Raw genomic sequence first — 22,992 nt, 5'->3', positions numbered from 1 at the left:
ATTAAAAACCCTTTGCATATACTTTGAAACAAAAGAAAGAAATCCTTGCACAAACAAGTTTGCTTTATAAGAGATTGTAAATTGCGGACATACACGTATAAAGCAAACCAAGATAGATATTAGATATGATAACAAACAACAACAACAGACATACACAAAAATATGATGCCAACAGGAAAGATGGACATTTAGCACCCTGCAAATCTGTTAAAGCATAAACACAGCCAATACTAACATCAAACAGCAAATGTCTGCAGTAGTTTTTAGTTGTAGTAAAGCTGAAAAAAAGGCATTACCTCAATGAGACAGAGAAGAGACGGTCAGAACGCAACTAAAACACAACTTACACAAAATGAAAGGCCTCTTGTGTGAAAGGGGTGCTGCATCTTTATCTTCATTTCACTTAAAACTCTGAATTATGCCTTGGACTGAGATGCATTGTAAACTACAGCCCCCAAAAACGCTTTCATTGGTGCTCTTGGTATCTCTGGGGCCGCAGAAGGACGCTCTGGTAGGTTTTGATGCAGGAGAAGGCTGTTGGCGGAATGAGGCGGCGGTCGATCAGGTTGTACTCCAGGTGAACAGACACCAGCAGGGAGTCCTCACGGGCCGTAGTGTCACACAAAGAGTTCATAGTGATGTAGCTATTGGGAGAAGATCAGGTTAAAACAGACAGACAGACAGACAGACAGACAGACAGACAGATTCACTAACCTGACGTAGTTGTGGTTCAGTCTCAGGTGCTGCAGGTTCTTTAACTGTAGGATGCCTCGTGGGATTGATCTGAGCTGGTTATGGTCCAACAGCAGTTCAGCCAGTGAGTTGTACAGGCCCAGAAAGGACACTTCATTTATCCCGTCTTCACGCAGACGGTTGTAAGACAGCTGCAGGGACTCCAGACCAGGTTGCAGGTGGCCGAACACATAGCCAGGGATGCGCTCAATTTGGTTGTGATGCAAGATGAGTTGCCGAAGACCAACCGGCAGGAAAGAGGGAACGTGAACCAGCTTATTGTGGGAAAGGTCCAAATACTCCAGTTTTCTGTGGATAAAGGCATTTTTGAAGATGCTTCAAGATAGTTTTAAAATACTTTATTATATACTAAATAATTAATTTTATACTATTATGTTACTATTATGCTATTATATTCATTTTATATTATTATGTAACTACATGTTATATTATGTCAAATACATTTCCAAAAGTTCATGTACTTTTTGTTCACAGTGACACTAATAGTTATTAGTAAAAGTTTAGAGCAGTTGTCTAACAGGGTGTCCATTTTTGGCAACTGATTTTTGAAATGATAATATATATCTTTTGTGCCTCCCAAACTACCATTCAAAGGTTTGGAGCCAGTCAGTAATATTATTTTAAGAAATTAATAAGTCAATTCAGCAAGGATGCATGACATTGAACAGAAGACAATAAAGGAATAAATTACATTTTAAAATAAATAAAAAGTTATTTTAAATAGCAAAATTTCACAATATTTTTAATGTATTTTTGATCAAATCCAAACTGTATAAAATAAAATTATAATGTACAATTACATCACATGACTCTGTACATCAATAATGATTATTTGAATGTCTTTGAAGCATCATAAAGTATGAATGCACATTGATTGAAATTTTTAGTTTTCAATTATTAGTTTTTATACAACTGCTCCGACTCTTTATTCACCATATAAAATACAGTAATTGTCCACAAGATGGCACATTACAGCAGCGATAGAGGCAGAGAACTGTGATCTGAACTCACAGCAAGTGTATCCATGCTCTTGGATGAATGCGGTCCTCTCGGATTCGGTTATGGCTGAGGTTCAGGACTCTCAGGTTTGTGGTCTTGTTGAGCAGCCCTGAATGGACCACCTCTATCTTGTTGTCAGAAAGGTGCAGCTCCTGAAGACATTACAAATCAACAACATTCCATTATATACTGCACTACATAACTACATTTTGGCCTTTTGAGACACAAAATGTAACTGACCTGTACTGAAATAGGCAGACCAGAGGGAATAGCCCTGAACTTGTTGTCATCCAGTCTTAGGTAAATCAGCCTTCTCAGAGGCTTGAAGGCCAGAGGAGAGACGTTTCCATCGTGGAAATAATTATCCTCTAACTCCAGTGTCAGCAGCTGGGACAAACCTGAGGCAAACATAACATTAAATTACCCAAATATGGCATTTATTCTTAGTTTGTCAGTATTTGCCAGTATTTGGAAGCTTAATAGAAGTCCCAGTTATGTTTCATTTAAACTTCAAAAGTTTGGGGTCAGTAAGATTTTTAAATATTTTAAAAAATACAGTACAAAACGTAATATTGTGAAATATTATTAGAATTGAAAATAACTGTTTATTTAATATATAACTGTCTAAATAAATGTCTATTTTGATATATTTAAAAATGTAATTTATTCCTGTGATGGCAAAGCCATTACTCCAGTCTTCAGTATTAGATGATCCTTCAGAAATCATTATTATATGCTGATTTGGTGCTCAAGAAACATTTCTTCTAAATATTTTTTGAGGAAACTGGATTATTTAATGAAAAAAAAAAAGCATTTATCTGCAATAGAAATGTCTTTTCTCTCATTTTTGATCAGTTTAATGCATCCTTAATTCTTTTCGGAAAAAAAAAATTTAAAATCTCGCTAACCCCAAACTTCTGAATAAATAAAAGAGACAACTGTTCATGAGAAATATTTGAGTTCAGAAATCTCTTGACTATTGATTTCGGATTTTAGTACCTTGGTAAATCTGAGCACATTTTGAGATGACTGGGGTCATTTTCTTAGGAATTTGCTCTCCATTTAAACTAATTTCTGTCTAGAAGAAACATTAAAAAGGTTTCTTTTGTGATTTTTCTTTCCTATGGGCTATAGTTAGCGTACCATAAATCACTGGATTAAGCATGAACTGACTGGCAAGTAGACAAAAGTAATTTTAAAATGCCCAGATTAACCCCTAACATGAAAAACAGATTTTTGTTTTTTTTTCTACCAGACTTGAGTGTTGAATAGTGAGTTCATACGGACACTGTGGTTTTGTGTTTACCCTGAAAGCTGTGGGGAGTGAGACCACTGAGTTTATTATCGTTGATCTTCAGCTCCACCAGTGAGGGAGGGAGAGCCGGCACTTTAGTGAAGTTGTTTCCATCAAGGTTCAACCTCCTGAGCCTCATCAAGTTCTGCAACGGGCCGAGAAGAAACTCATTACACTGTCAAAGCCAGACTGGAAATATTTCAAAGCTTGCTGCAAGTCACAGAAGCAGAAGTTACACAACACAGATATTCAAAGTTCATCTGGCATGAGGAACAGACATTTACCCATCATGCTACCGAGCACAGGTAAACACAGAAGTACAGTGAACATGTGAAAAAAACCCTATTCTGCTCTGTCATATATATATATATATATATATGTCACCTGTAAAACCTGTGCTTGGCGCCCAGTAGATATGACACACAGGTGAGAAAAATTATTGTGTTTATTTTTAGGGGGTAATATCTATTGACTGAAAATTCCCATGTTCACTGCAGCATCCTGGTGAGAATTGTCTCGGTGATGTCAGACCTGGCATCTTGCGAAAACACGTCAGCTACTTGCTAAATATCAAGCTTGCACTGTGCCACACCATAAGGCCTGATAACTCACCATTGTAACAGATAACAGATCACAAAGCAGTCTCCATTTTTGCAGATCTACATTAATCTGACCACTATTCAAAGAAAGAGTCCAAAGAAATATCACGACCATTGTTATGTGATCACAAATGGAATATGAAAACAAACAGAATGAGTTATGTGTCAGTACACTTGCTAATACAATAAAGTTTCTTTGACTGCATCTCACCCGAAACACATTTGGTCCCAAAGAGAAATCATCCAGCTTGTTCTTGCTGAGGTCGAGCCACTCCAGGTTGGGAAGACCTGCTATAGCATGCGATGGGATCTTGCTGATTTTGTTATCTGCAAAATTCCAGGAAGACAAGAGTCATTTTTCACCTCTTTCTGGATGACGGTATGCTCTGTTTACACTTCTCTCATTTCAGTGCCAGCTCTTGCAGTGCCACATACAGAAAATCATCCGATGGACAAACAATAGGACACTGCCAGATTATGTTAGAACTCAGTAAAAACATGCAAGAACATCTGTCAAACTCTAATAACACAGACCCCTATTGCCAGACTCTAAACCCCCTCTTAATTTAACAAAATTAAAAAAAGTAGTTTCCATCTCATAATTTTGACTTTTTACGTCACAATTTGTACATGTATACAATTTTTGTTTGTCACAACTTCATATCTCACAATATGACAAATATTTTCTTTAAATATATATTCAAAAACTTTTAAAATCTTACTGAACCCAAACTTTGCAACTCCTGGGTTCGGTAAGATTTTTTAAGTTTTTGAATAAAGGCTTTCATGCTAACCAAGGCTGCATTTATTTGATCAAAAATTCAGTAAAAATCTAAACATTGTTAAATATTTTTTACAATTAATAATAACTATTTTCTATTTTTTGATGAAGAGAGACTTCAAAAGAAGTATAATTTTTTGTAATAATGTAAAAAATAATTATTATCACTTTTGATCAATTTAATGCATTTTTGGAGAATTTATTTCTTTTAAAACACACACACACACACAACTTCAGAATGGTAGTGTATATATAGTATATAAGGAATTAGGTTTAGCCTAAATGAAGAAAAAACAATATGTCAATGAGGTAAGAAAATACACTTAATTCAAGGTATATTCTCTAAGACAAAAATATATCTACATGTATTATCTTATAATACACGTAGATAATTATCTGTCTTCATGAGCAAGGTGAACTGCGCTCACCTCACCTGCAAGAAAGAGACTCCTGACCCCTGCATCTTTGATGATGGGCATTTGGGTAAGGTAAGTGTTTCCACAAGCTATAAGAGAATCTGAAAGCAGACAGCCTGCTGGGAGAGACTCCATATGAACAGAGGTGCGGACGATTGGATGGCCAATACCTCTATCCACCGATCGCCCACTGGGGGCTGGCAGTGGCCTTGCAGTGGGCAGTATCACAGATTTTCTTGTAGGAAGAGCAAAGGCCGGTTCTGCTCGTGGTATGGCTGGTTTGAGTGTGGGCGGCATTACTCGTCTTTCGATTGCTACAGGGCGAAGAGCAGATCTGAACACCGGAATGCTGCGGTTATCATCGTCATCATCATCACTGTCACTCTCGTCCTCTAGATAGTCATCATCATCGTGGTCATCAGTATCAAAATGGACTGGTCTCATATACTGAGGTCCTGTGGATATTACAGGGGTCTTAGGCAGTTTACTAGGATCCAGACTCACAATCACCTCCTGGTTTGTCTTCACTTGCTTCTTAGGGACATTTGAGGGTGGCTGAATAGACAACGCAAATGTTTAAGAACAATTAAAAGAGGTCAAATCTGCCTAAAACTAGCCTAAAGTGGTTTGCTATTCTTAGCTGGTCTGGTTTAATACTCTTAAAATAAAGGTTATTTATTGGCATTGATGGTTCCATGAGGAATTGTTAACATCCATAGAATCTTTCCATTGCACAAAAGGTTCTTTAAACTATAAAGTTCTTCACACTGAGAAAAAATGGTTCTTTTAAGAACGGTGCACTGAAAGGTTATCTGAGGAACCAAAATGGTTACTTTTGATCTGGCAAAAGTATACTTTTCATCTGGCAACAATGGAAGACCGATAGGCCGACCAGGTAAACCAGCTTAGCACCAGCATAGCCTAAAAAGAGCAGACAGACCACCCTAAACCAGTTAAAACCATCAAATACATATCTAAAGGTAAATAAGTACACTAATGAGGGGAAAAAATCAGTATGAAGTATATGAAGCATACTACATTTTCTCATGCACATCTACATACTTCTTTTGCTGGGGTGACCACCATCTTGTTCTTCTTTGGTTTCACCTCCAGGACCTCCGTCCCCACAGATGGTCTGTTTTTCGAGCTTGTTTTCCCCACAGATATTGGACTGGACTTACTGGCCACAGAGTTCAAGGTGGGTGAAGCTATACATGGTGTGGCAAACAGAAAATCAGTACCACCACCAAGCATCCCACTCCCTTATGGCACCTTTCCCAGCACTGCATTGCACCACACTAAAAGCCAATTTCCAGCCTGTATCACCACAGGGATGCCCACCGTTCTCTTTAGCTCTTACTACAAATTGCTAATCCAATTACTATTTGAATGTACCTCCCCTCCCAAAAAAAAGAAGGTAGAATAGAGGCCTACTGTTCAAAAGTTTTCAAATACAAATATTTATATTTCAAATATTTCTAATTCAAATAATTCTATTAATCAAAGAATCCTGCTGGGAGATAGAGAGATGATGGTTCCCAAACCTCTGGCTGGGCAGGGGATGGTTCGGCAGCTCACTGCTCCATGTTTACACTGGCACACACTGCAAGGCTCCGGAGACCAGACAGCCCCCTCAAACAGAGAAATCCCATTCACCAAGCACTGACTGCTATGACCTGGCATGTATCCAAACACACAAAATTTCTGAATTCTGCACACAGTGGCTCCAACAAGTAATTTGACACTTAATCCACATTTAAAACGCAAGAATGACAATGCATTATAATATAATATAATATAATATAATATAATATAATATAATATAATAATAACATTTAACTTTAAATAACAAAATAATATAAAATTAAATAAAAAAATATAATTTATTATTAGTGCATGATGTCAGTTTCCTTTAAGTTAACAATGGTGTCGTAGCAACAAAACAAATTCTGTAAATTGTTTTGCTTGAAATGTATTTGTGTTCTGTCAAATAAATGCCACTTAGTTTAATGTTTTGTTATATAATGCACTGACATTCATACATTTTTTAAGTAAGACTTTTGTCCAAATATTTTTATTATCCAAATATTGTATAGACCTTTCATCTTAGCTCATCATAATTCAGTGTAACCACTTATTTTTCTAAATTAATAAAACTGCACAATGAATATTTAATAATAATTATACACACACACATACTTTTAAAATGTCCTTTTTTTTTGTTGCTTAAATAACCACTTTTTGACAATTGCACAATAAATATAAATATAAAATCACAATATTAGAAAACGGTATCTTCTTCTCTTATTATCTTGTCTTATTTTTTGGCTTAAATAAAATGCTATTACTCACCTGGAAGGAATGGGTTATCATACTCAGGTGCATCTTCAGCAGATAAGAATCGTCTGGAGTTCCTCTGTCTCTCTCTTCTTCCCTTTTCTCGTTTTCCTTCAGCCGCTAAAAGCGCTAAACACAGACACAGACACAAAGCTAAAGGCTTGTACATTGTTAATGTACGCTGGAGTCAGCTCAGGTATGATCTGCTAGAGACAGCTGTCTCAATGACTCTGAGGGCTGCACCTTCTGAAAGGCCAGTTATATTCTGCCTCTGGAAATCATGTTCAACCCATCACCCGTCCCTCCGAGGAAAAAATAAAAATAAATGCAAAGGTGAGAGCAGAGAGTGAGGAGGAAGGAATGGAACGGAAGCAGGGGAGTGAGAGGGAAAAAATAAAATCAAAACAGTTTCAACAAAACGCCTCGTTCACTTGGCCTGAAGACCAACCGCCTCTCCTTTCCCTCTCAACGAACGCCCAACAGTCCCGAGAGCCAAACAAACTATTAGAGCATCCTCAAGGGAAAATAAAATCTTATCTTTGACACGATTTAATGTTCTGACGTCAACGGATGCACTTCTGGTGTGTGGGATTTCAGATTTATGTGTTGATGAATAAAACATAGCTTGAAGTCTCTCTTAAAACGCTCATTATTGTTTGTGCTTCACTGCTAGTGCAAGTTTGATGGAAGAGCAGAGAAAACATTGGTCTGTAGGGAGCCTGTTGATATGAAAGGTAGCTTTGTTTGTCCAAGGGCCAACGGCACCACAGTCCTGAGAAATTCTTCAAGTTCCATTGCCTTTTGCAACCTTGCTTGACCATGCAGCCCCTTTCTGTCCAGTGTGGCCATTTCACTGCATAGGAGCACTGTTGCTATGACAACCACTTCATTAAATAACATTACAGAGAATTATGCCACTTTCTTTCTGAGTAGTATAATTATAGACATAAATAAGAAACTGAAATTATCTTAATGGAGAACATTTTTACAATCAATGTTCTGCCATTATTCTAGGCTAATGGGGTTGCCAGGATGTCACTATGTGGTTGCTTACTTGAGTCACAAGAGTCAACCCTCAGGTCTTAATATTCTGGATCCCTGAATATGGTTTGGGTCTGTCCAGCTAGGCAAAAATCACAAGTGTAATCGTTTACAAAAATAGTAACACACAAAAACTTAGACTATACTAAACTGCTTGAGTAAATAACCATGTTCATATGCAATAAAATAAATCTACAGTACCATTCAAAAGTTCATAAAAACGTTAATATTCTGAAATATCGGTTTTCTATTTTTAATATATTTTAAAATATAATTTATTGCAGATTTCCTTCAGAAATCATTCTAATATGCTGATTTGGTTCTCAATAAAGATTTCATCTTATTATCAATGTTGAGAACAGTTGTGCTGCTTAATATTTAAAAAAAAAACTGAAAATGATTCTTTGATGAATAGAAAGTTCAAACGAACAGCATTTATCTGAAATAAAAATATTTTAAAAAATACTTGCTGAATAAAAGTATTTTTTTTAAGTATTTAAAAATGAAATACTTTAAAAAGGAATTAAAGTAATAAAAAATCTTAGTGACCTCAAACTTTTGAATGGTAGTGTATATTATTCCAAATTTACGTGCAAGTCAAATAAATCTGGTAAACAGTGTGAAATAGCCTAGCAAATATTCCAAAATATTTCTAACAATCACAACAATAAATATGACATATTATTCTTTATCATGTAGATACCTTATCCAGAATATCCATTTAACATAACAAAATATTAATTTGTACTTTTAGGTGTTAAAACATTTTTGATTTTGAAGAAATACGTTTGGATTGAGAACTAATTTTTTTTTTACAAACATTTCACAAACTAACATTAATAGACGTCTTATGTTTCAGTTACCATGTGTAGAGGAATATTCCAATCACTGTGAAGCATGTAAACCTTTTTTATTGGAATAAAGGCTTTTAAGAATATGGACCTTAATCAGTGCAAATAAATGTGGTCAGCTAGCACTACATTAGTACACAAGTGTAAGCTTGTTATGATTATATAAAATGTGTTTGGAGCAGGCTGGGACAAATAAGTAATTTAGTTCTACTTAATTCTGTTTGCATCTCCTACACTGCAGTTTGTTATAGCCTTTCTTTGTTTTTGCCTCCCACACAGAAAATTATTAAGCAATTTGATGTAATACTCCCCCCCTAGACATGCCCTGAGCTTCCTGTCTTTCATTTAAAATAAAAACTCTGAATGTTCAAGAAGACAAACAATCATTTAAAACAGGTAAACACGCCACCCACATCTTCCTGGCTTTGGGTTTACCTCGTACACCTGCTCGGAGTCTGACCAAAAAACAGATTAGACCAGATATAAATGTCTCAAACAAATAACACAGAAATAATTTTAGCAACATCCTTCATCTGTGGTCCGCTTTTGGAATGAGAGTGTATTTGAAGACGCTTCCAAAAATATGGTTTGATATACAACTGAAGCCAAGTAAGCCAACCCCAGACAGCAAACAGTCTAGTGCGTTCATTTTCTTCATAACAACTTGAGAATCAGTGTTTACTTTTTCCTAGAATTCCCCATCCGTCCACACACACGGCTGGAGCCAAGCCTGTCGAGAACATGATAAATCTACCGCCCAGACAGTTTAGAGAATGTGATTCAAGACAGATAGAATGACTGAATAAAAGATAGATAGAAGAACAATAGATAGACGGAACAACAGACAGATAGAACGATAGATAGAATGACAGATCAACAGAATGAAAGAACAATAGAGAGATAGCTAGAATAACAGATAGATAGATAGATAGATAGATAGATGAAATATGGTTTGATATACAACTGAAGCCAAGTAAGCCAACCCCAGACAGCAAACAGTCTAGTGCGTTCATTTTCTTCATAACAACTTGAGAATCAGTGTTTACTTTTTCCTAGAATTCCCCATCCGTCCACACACACGGCTGGAGCCAAGCCTGTCGAGAACATGATAAATCTACCGCCCAGACAGTTTAGAGAATGTGATTCAAGACAGATAGAATGACTGAATAAAAGATAGATAGAAGAACAATAGATAGACGGAACAACAGACAGATAGAACGATAGATAGAATGACAGATCAACAGAATGAAAGAACAATAGAGAGATAGCTAGAATAACAGATAGATAGATAGATAGATAGATAGATGATAGATAGATAGATAGATAGATAGATAGATAGATAGATAGAAGGAATGAATGACAGAATGATAGACAGAAAGCAACCCCTGCAAAGAAATGTATCTCTTCTGTTTATCTCTTATCTGGCTGTGTGCACTTGGGAACAGTTTGCTTTTCTTGACTCATTAAAAAGCCGCCTACTACTAGATACTTCTCAGTCCTCTAACAACAGTGATTACTGTCTGTATATTTTTAGTGCTCAGAGGGAGATCTGACCCCAAAATTGTGGTGCAGATTACAGCGATGCAATGTACCCAACACTTTAGCTGTCCCTCTCTCTCTCTCTCTCTCTGTCTGTATCTGCAATGGATCTCTTTGTTAGGGTTTGGATAAATTCTGTTATTCATTGGCACAAAAGCAGTAGACTATATGACTGTAATTCGACTGTATCTAATGTATCTATGCCTGAGCATGGCAATGATACATAGCTTGAGGCAAAAATGCCATTGAAAGTTGGTATTTTGGTGGAAATTGTGGTTAATATTTCAAGGATTTTAGCCTGGAGCAATCAATGTAAAGACCCTGTAAAGAACATGCATGAACTTGCGTTACTGAGATTGTAACGAGTAATAATATTACCCAAATTTTATTAGTAATGCGTTATATTACTGCGTTACAGCTAAACGTAATATACTACTGTAATATTATTACTTTTGTAATGCGTTACTCCCAACACTGGCCATGACTTACTTTGTCATTCATATTAGGTTGTTTTAACCAAATTGTCACTTATAGACTTATAAATAATGAGCATGTTCATTTAATACTGTCAATCACAAAAGGATGGTATATAAACTGATCTTATCTCACTGTCTGTGCCAAACCACAAGCCTAGGCTGTATCACAAAGATTATTTGATGTGAACTCGTAAAATTACTGAAGACCCACAGAACATAACTGATCAATAACCCCTTTGCTATATAACATGACCTGTGATTCAGTGTTGAATATTCAGCATACATCAGGGTTGCCAGGTTTTCACAATAAAACCCGCCCAATTGCTTCTCAAAACCATAGACTGTATAAAGCTCAAAACTAGCCCAATGGCGTTTCGAGAGGGTAAAATACACGTTTTTTTGGCGGGTTTCCCCTGGTAAAATTCGCATCCCAGTGGCTAAAAATCACCTTATTGGTGTCGCTTCAACCCGCATATATGAAAAACAATCCGCGGCAACAGTGTTATAGTAGCCCAATTCCGCGGATTAGGCAACACTGGCATTCATTACAAAGCATTTTGGTCCAGTAACAGCGGCCTTTGTTTTGATCTACATTCGCCTATGTGAGCAGCTCTTCAAGGTCTCGTCATAGAGCTTCAACCAATCAGCGCGCAGATCAACAGAACCTGCCACCCAATCAGCGCTCACATCAACAGGAACCGCAACAATGGAGGCGAGCATGAAGCCCGTGGGTGTATGACAGCATGTCAACGGCAAATCAAGCGCAAATCCCCCAAAATCATAATGCACGCTTTCTGAACGGACAATTAACTGTTACACGTGTGAAATCGACAGAATGGCTTCGTGGTCGGAGAAAATGCTCCAACTCCTGCGTCGAATGAATAACTTTCATCTACCAGGTGGGGAAATATTAAAATAATCATATGACACGGAGCAATCCATATGCATGTGATCCAGCATGAATTCACGTCATATATAGGTCAATAAAATCTTCCTTGATCTGTAAAAATACATTAAAATTCAATTCATGCTGACAAAGGCTCTTCCATTATGAAAACATTTTCAGTTTCTGAATCAAAAGATTTGTACCGAGTAAAGACGACTACTTGATATCCATGACTCAAAAATTTAATTTGTAAAAAAAAAAAAAAAATGTAAATGTCAAGAAAACCTAAAAAAAAAAGGAAATAATTCATATAGATTTTTTAAATACTTTTTTTGTTGAAGTTCTGTACACTATTCTGTATTCAAGGTGCAAGGGAAACATTTTATTACTTTATTTTTGTTGTTTACAATTGACTAATATACTAATATAATATACATGTACAATTGATATACAAGTGCATTCATTTACTCAACATCAATGCATTGATTTATTCCAGGTTCTAGTTTAGAGAGCTGTCTACGTTTTGAGGTGGCTGGAGAACAGGTTGGATGGATTTCCCCAAAAGTAGCATCAATTCTTGGTCGTTTTCCTGCTGTCTTCAGACCATATGGGAGCACTATAACCTTCTGCTCCGGACTTGACACTTTTGAGAGCAGATCAGTGGCTGTGGATGAGGTCTTGCAGGAGCTGAGGAGAGAGGCATCATTCACCTGTCTCATAGGCTGGAGAGATGAGGTGAGACATCTCTGGTACATGCTAGATAATTACACATCTTCATTCTTATCTCTTGGGCAGTTGTTTTGAATTTTTATTTTTCCTTTTTCATTTAAATTTTAGTTCAAGTTTAGTCATTGTTGTGTGGTTTTGTCATTTTTAGTAGTTTTTGTTTATTTTATAAATGTCTATATAGTTTTTATTAATTTTTAATTCAGTTTTAGGTATTTAAATACATCGTTAAATTAAACGAAAATGAGAAATATTGCCTTGGCAACGATGTGAAATAAAGTTTTTTACATTTTATTTTATTTCATTTAACGGTTACTTTATTTCAGGTAACAAAAATGTTTTTTTTTTTTGTGGATTTAGTTTTAGTTTCAGATTTAGTTCTTGACTCTTAAATTCAAGCTCAGTGTCAACAAGTGCATCAATTCAAATTCTTGTTTTATTTATTTTTTTATTAATTTCAGTGACATAATTATCACAAAGCAGTTGCTCATTTGTGCGTAAAATAATATTAATGCATATTGTGATTGTCTGTTTATCCTTGCATTATAATACATATTTAATTGGATCAGATTATATATTTAATTAAAATGGGATTATTTTAATTACTGGTAAATTTGAGTACAAAAACTTTGTACGCATGCCTTTAAATTGGCGTATACAGACAGACATTTTCATAGCAGTTCTCGCCTTTATAAATCTTGATTTGTTCCTCACTTTTGACGTAGGATGAATTCTATTTTCAGCAATATGCTGTGATGCCCAGGTATTGCGACCCTCCATTGATGTATATGGAGAGAGCAGCTACAAGTATGTTAATGAAATATTAATTTCATGCTTCTACTTTGTCACAGACAGTGACACTTATAGCTGTTTATAAATAATGGTCAAACACAGGTCTGTTTGGAGTGAAACGGTACGGTGTCCATGTCAATGGCTACACTCGGGATTCAAGTGGCAACCTTAATATGTGGCTAGCACGACGATCTCTGACCAAACAGACGTATCCAGGAAGACTGGACAACATGGTAATTTATTAATAAACTAATTAATCAACTCATTACAAGAAGTGCCGAACCAAACTTACACCACAGGTTGAGTCAACGTATGTTGAATCATATTGTTACTTCTAACACATAGATCTATGACTCCTTCACACTACACACTCATTTAACTTACCTTCAACACTCTCTGCACTTCAGTACTGGACCTCAAGGATCCCTATTATTATTTTGTTAGTGCTACATTTGTACTGCTGCCGTTTAATTACACAACTTATTTTATACATACTTAAATAGTACATTCATGTACATATAGCACTTTAAACACTTGTGTATTGTATTCTGCCTTTGTGTGGGGTTTTGTAAGTCTGTTGCCTATGGAATTTATGTTTGCACTGTTTTTAATTTTTGCATATTGCATTGTTGTCTTTACCTGTGGGAATTTCCCAAGTAAGACTTTTAATTGTACTTACCCTGTACATCAAGTTTGGGTCAGTAGTGTAGAAAATAATTTATATATATATAAACATACAGAGTAATATTTGCTATAAATTACTGCATTGAACTTTTGGAAGTACACTAGCATAAATATTACCTCAAAGCTATTTTGATGTAATGGGGTCTTTAAAGGATTTGATTTATCACTCAGGCGGCTGGAGGACTGGCAGCAGGCTGTAGTGTAAGGCATACCATGGTAAAAGAGTGTGAAGAGGAGGCCTGCATCCCTCCAGGCCTGGCAGAGCAAGCGCGTCCTGTGGGAACTGTGAGGTGCTTAAATCCTTTTTTCTTATTTCTATACCACTATTTAGGTTAGGTCATTACAGATCATTTAGAACCTATTATGAAGCACAAAAACAATTGGTAACTGCTGATTTTTAAGATTAAAATGCATGGTACAGTTTTCTCCTATTCAAAACCTTTCCCACATACCAGGGTAGATATAAACTCTCTCAACTCTCCTGCCAGAGACTGATTAATACAGCAGAAATGCCAGAAATAGCTTCCAACTGGCAGGTTTCCAGAGAAATATTCTGTGCGCACAAATGAAGATGACCAGAATTCAAGTTTCATACAGGCTTAGAACAAGTCAATGTGATCAAAGACATGAATGCCTGTCACAGGAACCATTTCTGCCTGGAAACAGTTTACTATGTTTAGCTAAATTGAAAGACGTTCTGCAATCTTGAATCTCCAATTCATGTCTCTTTTCTCTGTAGCTACACCTACGAAGATGACGAAGGAATATTTCCTGAGTGTCAGTTTGTTTTTGATTTAGAGCTGCCTCTCAATTTTCAGCCTCACATTGGAGACGGAGAAGTGCAAGCGTTTTACTACTATCCAATAGAGAAGGTGATTTTAGGTTTGAATGCTATGTAATGTATTTCATATAAAATAAACTGTGACAAGTTTGCTTTGACATAAAATGTATTTTGAACATGAAAACATGTTTTAGCATGTTTTAGCAAAAAAGTTTTAGCATAGAAAATGGTTACTTTTCTCTCACAGGCAAGCTGCCTCTCAATTTTCAGCCTCACATTGGAGACGGAGAAGTGCAAGCGTTTTACTACTATCCAATAGAGAAGGTGATTTTAGGTTTGAATGCTATGTAATGTATTTCATATAAAATAAACTGTGACAAGTTTGCTTTGACATAAAATGTATTTTGAACATGAAAACATACTTTGACATGCAAAAAAGTTTTAGCATAGAAAATGGTTACTTTTCTCTCACAGGCAGCTTTCTAAAATATGTGCGGTTTCCTAGACTAAGGGGTAGCACATCTTACCCCCATTCTCCCCTGTGACACATGTTGATTTCAGGTGAAAGATCTCCTGGTCAGTGAGGAGTTTAAGCCGAACTGTGCCATGGTGGTTCTGGACTTCCTCATCAGACATGCCATCATTGAGCCAGACTCAGGTTTGTTACACACTGGGGGTCAGATGTCAGATCACCTGGTAGGATTTGAGATTAGAATTTGATAGCATGTAATTTATGTACTTTTAAATGAAAAGTTTAACATGAGAAAGGCTGTGACTTACGTTTTTCTCTCATTGCAGAGCCCTATTATCACGAATTTGTGGCTGGATTGCACAGATCACTGTAAAAACTGACTGATGGTGTTAAAGCCTGTGTTAACCTGCAACAGTTTGGTATTTTTGTTATCTACCTCCGCTTTTAACTCCTAGCATTGTCAGCATGTGTACTTGTTTACTAAAGACCACATCTAGCTGGTGAAGACATTTTACGGTATTTTACGCAAACATAACCCGGAGAAGAGACAGAATAAAGACCCAAGCAAAGTTACCCTATAAGAATTTATTTTTTCAATACATTTCAGATGAGTCTGTGGAAATCCAAAGATGCACTGGTATACAAAAGATAATTGATGCATCAAAGGCTCTTTTTTTTTCTTACAATGAAATGCAGAATCTCTTCTAAGAAATTACTTGCATTTAATAATATGGCATTAAACAGCTCTCTCAAAATCACATTTTGGCTACTTTTGTCCTTTTGTTTCTTTTAAAACTTTCAATTCTAAGATACTAGAATTTGTAAAATACGCAAAAATGATATAGTATAAGCCAGTAGAATTTCACAAAAAAGAAAAAAACATACAGTACAGGAGAAAAAGAGGGGAATATTAAACAAAAAAGGCAGAGAAAATGGAGGAAGTTACTCATTTATACAGTGAGATAAACAAAAATTGTTACTGTCACCTTTTACAAAACTTACATATATATTGCCAAAATCGAACAGTGTCTGACAGTCAACATACAAAGCTGTGGTTATGCTTTGAGCTCCACAAAGGCTGATTAACCCAAAGTCTTTCTTTTTTTAATTACAATACATGAGCAAGCACATAAAATACTCACAAAAAAGCTGAATTAGTATGATAATTGCTTAATGCATCTTACTTTGAATTTTATAGGCAAATGGCAAAAAAAAAAAAAAAAGTATAAGATATATTTAACTCTTATTGGAATAAAGAATTGTAAGGCTACCACTATTTCAGCTATTTTAAACCAGTGACTAAACCGCCAATTTTGCAACAGGACAGGAGAGCACAGGGGAAACGGTTGTGTTAACCAACAGTGTTAGCATGTTAATGTAGGAAAAAAAGATCATTAAACATAAAATCGTAGTACGAAGGACATGCATGAATCTTTTACATAAGATGGCACTGGGTTCCTGGGAGGTTTATAAAGGGGTTCACGGGAGTATTACGTTGTGTGGCCAATGTCTTGAACCAAAAAAACAACTCCCTGCTTGACATATCGCATACATGATGTAGGGTACTAACTAATGCCTTTTACACCCTGAATAATGCACTTAGTGCCAAAAAAGGAATATTTTTAGACCAAGTCGTTTGTTTCTGTTCTTGCTAACAGTGCCGATCTTCTAAGCAGAAGATGTGGTAAAGAATACATCGCATATAATCCCACCCCAAAAGCAATCAGTGATTGTGAGCCACTGTGAAACCACGTCAATCTTTACCCTACATACAGACTATCCTTACGCTTGTGATCAGTCTGAAGGCTTAAGGTCAACTAATCTTGATTTGAAAGAGGACTGATGGCCATAAAAATGTTTAAGTCCCTTTTTGCCCGTGCAGTTGACCCTACTATCTTCTGTAGTTTCCTTTGGCCTGGATTGAAAATGACCCTCCCTGACCCCCGAGTACATAATTAACACTAGGGGGCATTTCTTCTCTCTATTTGCTAACTTTTACAGCTCTTTCATTTTCCTTGGCCTAGTTTGGTTACCCCTTTCCCTCCCTCGTTCTTTTCTTTTATTTTCTCTCTCGTTCTCTATAGCAAAGCGCAGGGATTCTTCTTGCCACGTTTTTTGGCTTGGAGCGCCGCTCTTGTGGCCATTTCGAACACTTCCCTCACGCCCTCCTTAGTTTTAGCCGAACACTCAAGGTAGCCGAAGGCATTGATGCGATTAGCCATGTCTCGCCCTTCCTCTGGTTTAACTGGTTCCTGTTCAAGGAAGAAAGCATAGACAGGGCATTAGTACACTACAGCATAACACGGAAATAACAGCAATTTTCCACCAATCAATAACAGCAAAAAAAAAATTTTTTGTGTTATTTCCATAAAAATATAGTGACTGTTTTAAAAAAAGGAAAGTGTTAGCTCACACACCTGTTTCATCTTCAGCAGCTCCCGTCGAGTGTGATCATCATTCCGTAAATCTTTTTTATTACCCACCAGAATTATTGGAACATTTGGACAGAAATGTTTTACCTCCGGCGTCCATTTTTCTGGGATATTCTCTGTGTGAATAGAGTATGGTTTTCAATACAGTGACTACAGGAATGTGGTCTTACTGTATAAAATATTTAAAGGCAGAAATTAGGAAATTATCTCACCCAAACTGTCAGGGCTGTCTATGGAAAAGCACATGAGGATGACATCAGTGTCTGGGTAGGACAGGGGCCTCAGCCTGTCGTAGTCCTCTTGTCCAGCTGTATCCCATAGAGCCAGTTCCACCTGCCAACAAAATGATGAAAAATTATATTATCGGCATAATTTGTGTAAAAAGTGATTAAACAAATTAACACAAATTTCTAAGCATTTAGCAATACTTGAGCTGCGTGAACACAAGTTTGAGAATATTTGAGAATGATCCAAAGTCCACATGTTCAGTGTCACAAATTAAAACAATGAGGAATTCATAAAAATATTATTCACAAAAATGCTTGGATGTTTTATATATAGGTAACTTCCATTCAAAAGTTTGGGGTCAGTAAGATTTCTTTAAAAAAATTAATATTTGAATTCAGCAAGAATGCATTAAAATGATCAAAAGCGACAGTAAAGACATTTATCATGTTACAATAGATTTCTATTTTCAAGTAAATGCTGTTCTATTCAACAAAGAATCCTGAAAAAAATGTATCACAGTTTCCACTAACATATAGAGCAGCACAACTGTTTTCAACAGTGATAATAATAAGAAATGTTGGAGCAGCAAATCAGCATATTAAAAAGATTTCTGAAGGATCATGTGACACTGAAGACTGCAGTAATGATGCTGAAAATTCAGCTTTGCCACCACAGGAATAAATTATAATTATATATTAAAATAGAAATTATAGAAATAAAAAATAGAAAATGTTGTTTTTAAATTGTAATGCTATTTTGCAATATTACTGTTTTTACTGAAATTTTTTATCAAATAAATGCAGCCTTGGTGAGCATGAGACTTTTTACAATTTGCAATTCCTTTTGAAAATTGTCCGGAATATCGTTCCATAATTTTGAATGACAGTGCATGTTAGATATTGCATATTTTAACTATACTTCTATAATGTATTTATATAAAATGTATTTCAATATATTTATATACATATATTATTCATTGTAGTTAATCATCTCACAGATGGACACGTCTTCCAACATCAGCAAAAGACAATCAATCACTCACTGTTGACCCAAAATAAACCCCATTCATTACAAATGAACTCTGCATAAAAATGCAAAAATAATAATAGAGGAAGAACACTATTAAGAAGTTTGTGAACTATCTGAGGAAGTTACTAGTTTCAAAAGTTCAAACTGCTACAGAAGAGACACGTGTAAGCTGTAATAGACCAGCGGTGACGCTGGGTTTGATGTTAAGAGACATTCTTACCTGTTTGCCGTCCACCTCGATATCAGCAACATAGTTCTCGAACACTGTGGGTACGTAGACCTCAGGAAACTGGTCTTTACTGAAAACGATGAGTAAACACGTCTTTCCACATGCTCCATCCCCAACGATTACAAGCTTCTTACGGATTGCAGCCATCTGTCACACAAAATGAAAAGATCAGCCAATAATTACATGAGGCAGGTGGAAATTGTTCCTACACTGGAATTGGCAACCATTTTTATTACATAAATCAAAATTTTTCATGTACGTCTGCCCTCTCTGTTCTAATTCTACTGTTTCACATGGAAGAGCAATTCTGAGGTGGAAATACTCCAGACATTCTTGAAGAAGAAGAAAAAAACGTAAACCAGGCAGGCATACAACAGTATTATTTACCCATAACTAGCTTTAACTTTATTGTCATGAGTCTGAAGTATCGGTGTTTGAACAGACTTCTAAAGTAACTGAAAAAAAAAATAAATAAATAACAAGAACCAATTCCATGATACCTTGTAACTGTCTTGATTAAATACAATTGAGAAACATCTCCCATAACTAGCTTTAACTTTATTGTCATGAGTCTGAAGTATCGGTGTTTGAACAGACTTCTAAAGTAACTGAAAAAATAAATAAATAAATAACAAGAACCAATTCCATGATACCTTGTAACTGTCTTGATTAAATACAATTGAGAAACATCTAAAATCATAATCTCTTTAATCTCTTATCTAAAAACGTATGTTTTGTTTTGTCATAAACCAACAAAATTAAGTGCTTTATTTGCAAGCGTGAGTCTGGACTGGAGTGGGCTTACAAGGAACATGTGCACCATTTAAAGCCACCTGTGTTACATTTAAGCCCACTATTCTTTATATAAATACTTCACATATTATTCAAATGCATTAAACACTTCCATTTTGATTAATTAACATTTAATAAAAGAACTACTGATCAGAATGGACAAACATGCATTACAGTTTTAGCACTTAGCCTATTCAACAATCATCACTTGCTATAATTTTGTCACCACAATGAAAATAATGTAAGTGGGTAAATTAAAAGAGTGTGTTGTGAGAACAATTTGTTCAGTTAATGCTATTTATATGAGTCTCAGTAGGCTTATTAGGAACAATAGGAGCCAATGCTGTGAAATCAACTTGACAAAAAAAGTTATATCTATGAATTATAATTACACAAATGGCATGAGCATCTTTTTAACCAGATGAAGCTTATTAAATATTTAATATGGTTATAAATGTTTAATTTTGTTGGTCTACTGGCAATTTTTATGAAATCTGTTTTCAAATATTCAGATCGCATTCATTTATCAACCAGTTTAATCACTGTGGATACTAAGAAAATAGTTTATTTTGAGTGCTTTTAGTTAGAAACAAGCATTAAACAATTTTGATTAATCTACATATTTAATGAAAGAACTACTGATTGAAATGAACAAATATGGATTACAGTTTCAGTATTTACATTTATATTACATTTAGCAGACGCTTTTATCCAAAGCGACTTACAAATGGAAGCAATCAAAATCAACAAGAGAGCAATGACATGCAAGTGCTATAACAAGCTTCAGTTAGCTTAACGCAGTACACGTAGCAAGGTTTTTTTTAATTATATAATAAATAAAAAGAAAACAGACAGAATAGAAAAAGAATAGAGCAAGCTAGTGTTAGAAGTCAGTATTTGACATTCAGCATCAATCTCCACAATAAAAATAAGTTATGTTCATAAATGAAAAGCTTGTGTTGTGAGCACAATTAATTCAGTTAATGCCTTTTCATGAGTCTCAGTGGGATCTTTAGAGATAATAGAGGTCAATGGTGCCGCTCCTTGCAAACCAACTTGACAAAAAAAATTAATTATTTAAATATAATTACAGACAGAGCATGAACATTAATATGACTACAAACATTTTAGCCATTGTTATATTATAACAATATTTTTCTTGCTCTAATGGCAGCTTACATGCGCTTATGAATTATCCATGCTTTTAAATATCAAATAAATAATAATATAAAGTTGCATTTATTTATTAATCAGTCACTTAAATTACTACTGGATAAGAAAAACAGCTTCTTGATTGGTTTGAGTTAGAAACAAATAATTTATCTCAGACTTTTTCTGTCTTATATTTCAAAATAAAACAAGTGAGCTTATTAGGGTTTGTTTCCCCTGTCTACATTCATATTTCAGACATTTTAAAGGGGTCATATGATGCGATTTCAATTTTTAATAATGTTCTTTTTAGCAGCATCATATGACCCCTTTAATGATCTTGTGGGTCCTTGTGTCATTATAACACTGCAGCATCAACCTCTCTTCAAACACTCACTCACTCACACACACACACCTCCCCGCTGCTGTCACAACAACACACCGCACCCTACTCAATTCACTGATCACCGCCGGCAAAACACATACATTTACATTACACATACATTTAGACTCACTGTGAAACGGCTGACTGTAATCAGGTCAAAATAATGTCGTACAAGTGACCTTTTATAGTTTGACAATGAGTCAACTAGACTGAAAGCTTATTGAGGGATAAAATAGCAGTTTAAAGGGCTGAGTGTTATACTGCAGAATAAACTAGAGATGGTGATTATAACAGCTGCAAGTCTGCGCCAAATTGGATCAGTCCCCGGTTTACTCCCTATGCTAACTGGGACGCCGCATCTCACGCCCTCATAAGTGTAAAATCAGCACCGTTTGGCTTAGATTCGACTGGATCCACAAATCATTTCTAGTAATAAACCTTCCAGACGTGTTATAGTCGCGATCATCGGACATTAACGCATTTATGAACTCGTGTACGGCATCTTGTTGTTCGTCCGTTTCCGTCATCATCACACTTAGCCTTTTAGCACTGAGCTAGCCGCATATAAAAGGCATCTTTTATCTCACTGGAGTGGTTTTTAAAAAGGCAAATCTGCGGTATTGGCTCGAGAACGCATGAGAAATTAATAAACATATCGACTGTAAATACCAGAGGTATTTTCGTGTGAGTATTTACCGTTTTTGTTACAGATGTCCTCGCTTTCTTGATCTTTTCCTGTACGGCCCCGCCCCGCAGACGGTGCCACGCCGCTAAGACACGCCCATTCTAGATAGTTTCCACCAATCAGAGGCTGAGACGCTGGAGTGACGTCCAAAAGCAGAAGAACAGCAACATATTTTTTGAATGACTTGTTAGTTGAAACAGACTTTCTTCTAAAATCTCTTTATTTATCTAATAATATAATATATGTCAGAGTCCTAAAACAGTGTAAGAAATGTTTTGGAGAAACTATTGACGGGGTTAAATTTACTTCCTCTATCTGCCAATGTTTCCCAATTTTATTTGATACATATATATATATATATATATTATAATTGTACTTATTTGTAATTAATTAATACATTTTACTTTTGGATGAGTGTGGGTTTTTTGGTTGTGCATGTTATTTTCCCCCTTTTTATATCTGAAATTTTATGTAGGTGCTCTTTAATGTTCCACTGACGGTGCACAGTATTTCTGTTTCTTCAATAAAAATATTGAATGACTGATATGTGGCTACTTCATAAAAACACAATGCATTAAATGTTGTTCTGTTTCTGTTTTATTAAGACATCATTCACCATATTAGTTTCTTGTGAAA

General features: G+C 35.7%; 3 protein-coding genes across 7 annotated transcripts; 1 reads left to right on the top strand and 2 right to left on the bottom strand.

Moving 5' to 3' along the window:
* Positions 1-293: 293 nt before the first annotated feature.
* LOC107757992 (extracellular matrix protein 2-like) lies at positions 294-7,385 on the bottom strand. Its single transcript, XM_016575611.1, has 10 exons — positions 7,195-7,385; positions 6,387-6,518; positions 5,905-6,050; positions 4,860-5,397; positions 3,857-3,972; positions 3,059-3,191; positions 1,993-2,150; positions 1,765-1,904; positions 715-1,041; positions 294-644 (listed from the first exon to the last, which is right to left on the bottom strand). The coding sequence occupies exons 1-10, from the start codon at positions 7,346-7,348 to the stop codon at positions 467-469; spliced, it is 2,022 nt and encodes a 673-aa protein (XP_016431097.1). The 5' UTR covers positions 7,349-7,385; the 3' UTR covers positions 294-466.
* Positions 7,386-11,684: 4,299 nt separating this feature from the next.
* LOC107758011 (nudix hydrolase 24, chloroplastic-like) lies at positions 11,685-16,299 on the top strand. 4 transcript variants are annotated; one of them, XM_016575644.1, is made up of 9 exons: positions 11,685-11,985; positions 12,469-12,707; positions 13,442-13,505; positions 13,593-13,723; positions 14,346-14,464; positions 14,914-15,013; positions 15,247-15,279; positions 15,517-15,613; positions 15,754-16,299. In XM_016575644.1, the coding sequence occupies exons 1-9, from the start codon at positions 11,922-11,924 to the stop codon at positions 15,798-15,800; spliced, it is 894 nt and encodes a 297-aa protein (XP_016431130.1). In that variant the 5' UTR covers positions 11,685-11,921; the 3' UTR covers positions 15,801-16,299. The 4 variants fall into 4 exon arrangements, with proteins under 4 accessions (XP_016431130.1, XP_016431128.1, XP_016431132.1 ...); XM_016575642.1 differs by having other exon boundaries at positions 13,424-13,505; XM_016575646.1 differs by lacking the exon at positions 15,247-15,279 and having other exon boundaries at positions 14,914-15,046.
* On the bottom strand, positions 15,997-22,428 carry LOC107758012 (rho-related GTP-binding protein RhoA-A-like). Of its 2 annotated transcripts, XM_016575648.1 has the most exons (6): positions 22,371-22,407; positions 20,952-20,960; positions 19,337-19,493; positions 18,072-18,192; positions 17,845-17,975; positions 15,997-17,679 (listed from the first exon to the last, which is right to left on the bottom strand). In XM_016575648.1, exons 3-6 carry the CDS (start codon positions 19,490-19,492, stop codon positions 17,506-17,508), a joined length of 582 nt encoding a protein of 193 aa, XP_016431134.1. In that variant the 5' UTR covers position 19,493; positions 20,952-20,960; positions 22,371-22,407; the 3' UTR covers positions 15,997-17,505. The 2 variants fall into 2 exon arrangements, with proteins under 2 accessions (XP_016431134.1, XP_016431133.1); XM_016575647.1 differs by lacking the exon at positions 20,952-20,960 and having other exon boundaries at positions 19,337-19,492; positions 22,368-22,428.
* Between the last annotated feature and the right edge of the window lie 564 nt (positions 22,429-22,992).

Source organism: Sinocyclocheilus rhinocerous, unplaced genomic scaffold, assembly GCF_001515625.1.
Source record: "Sinocyclocheilus rhinocerous isolate Xijiao unplaced genomic scaffold, SAMN03320098_v1.1 scaffold1314, whole genome shotgun sequence".
In the NCBI taxonomy this organism is placed as follows: Eukaryota; Metazoa; Chordata; class Actinopteri; order Cypriniformes; family Cyprinidae; genus Sinocyclocheilus; species Sinocyclocheilus rhinocerous.
This window is presented reverse-complemented; position numbering and strand designations above follow the sequence as displayed.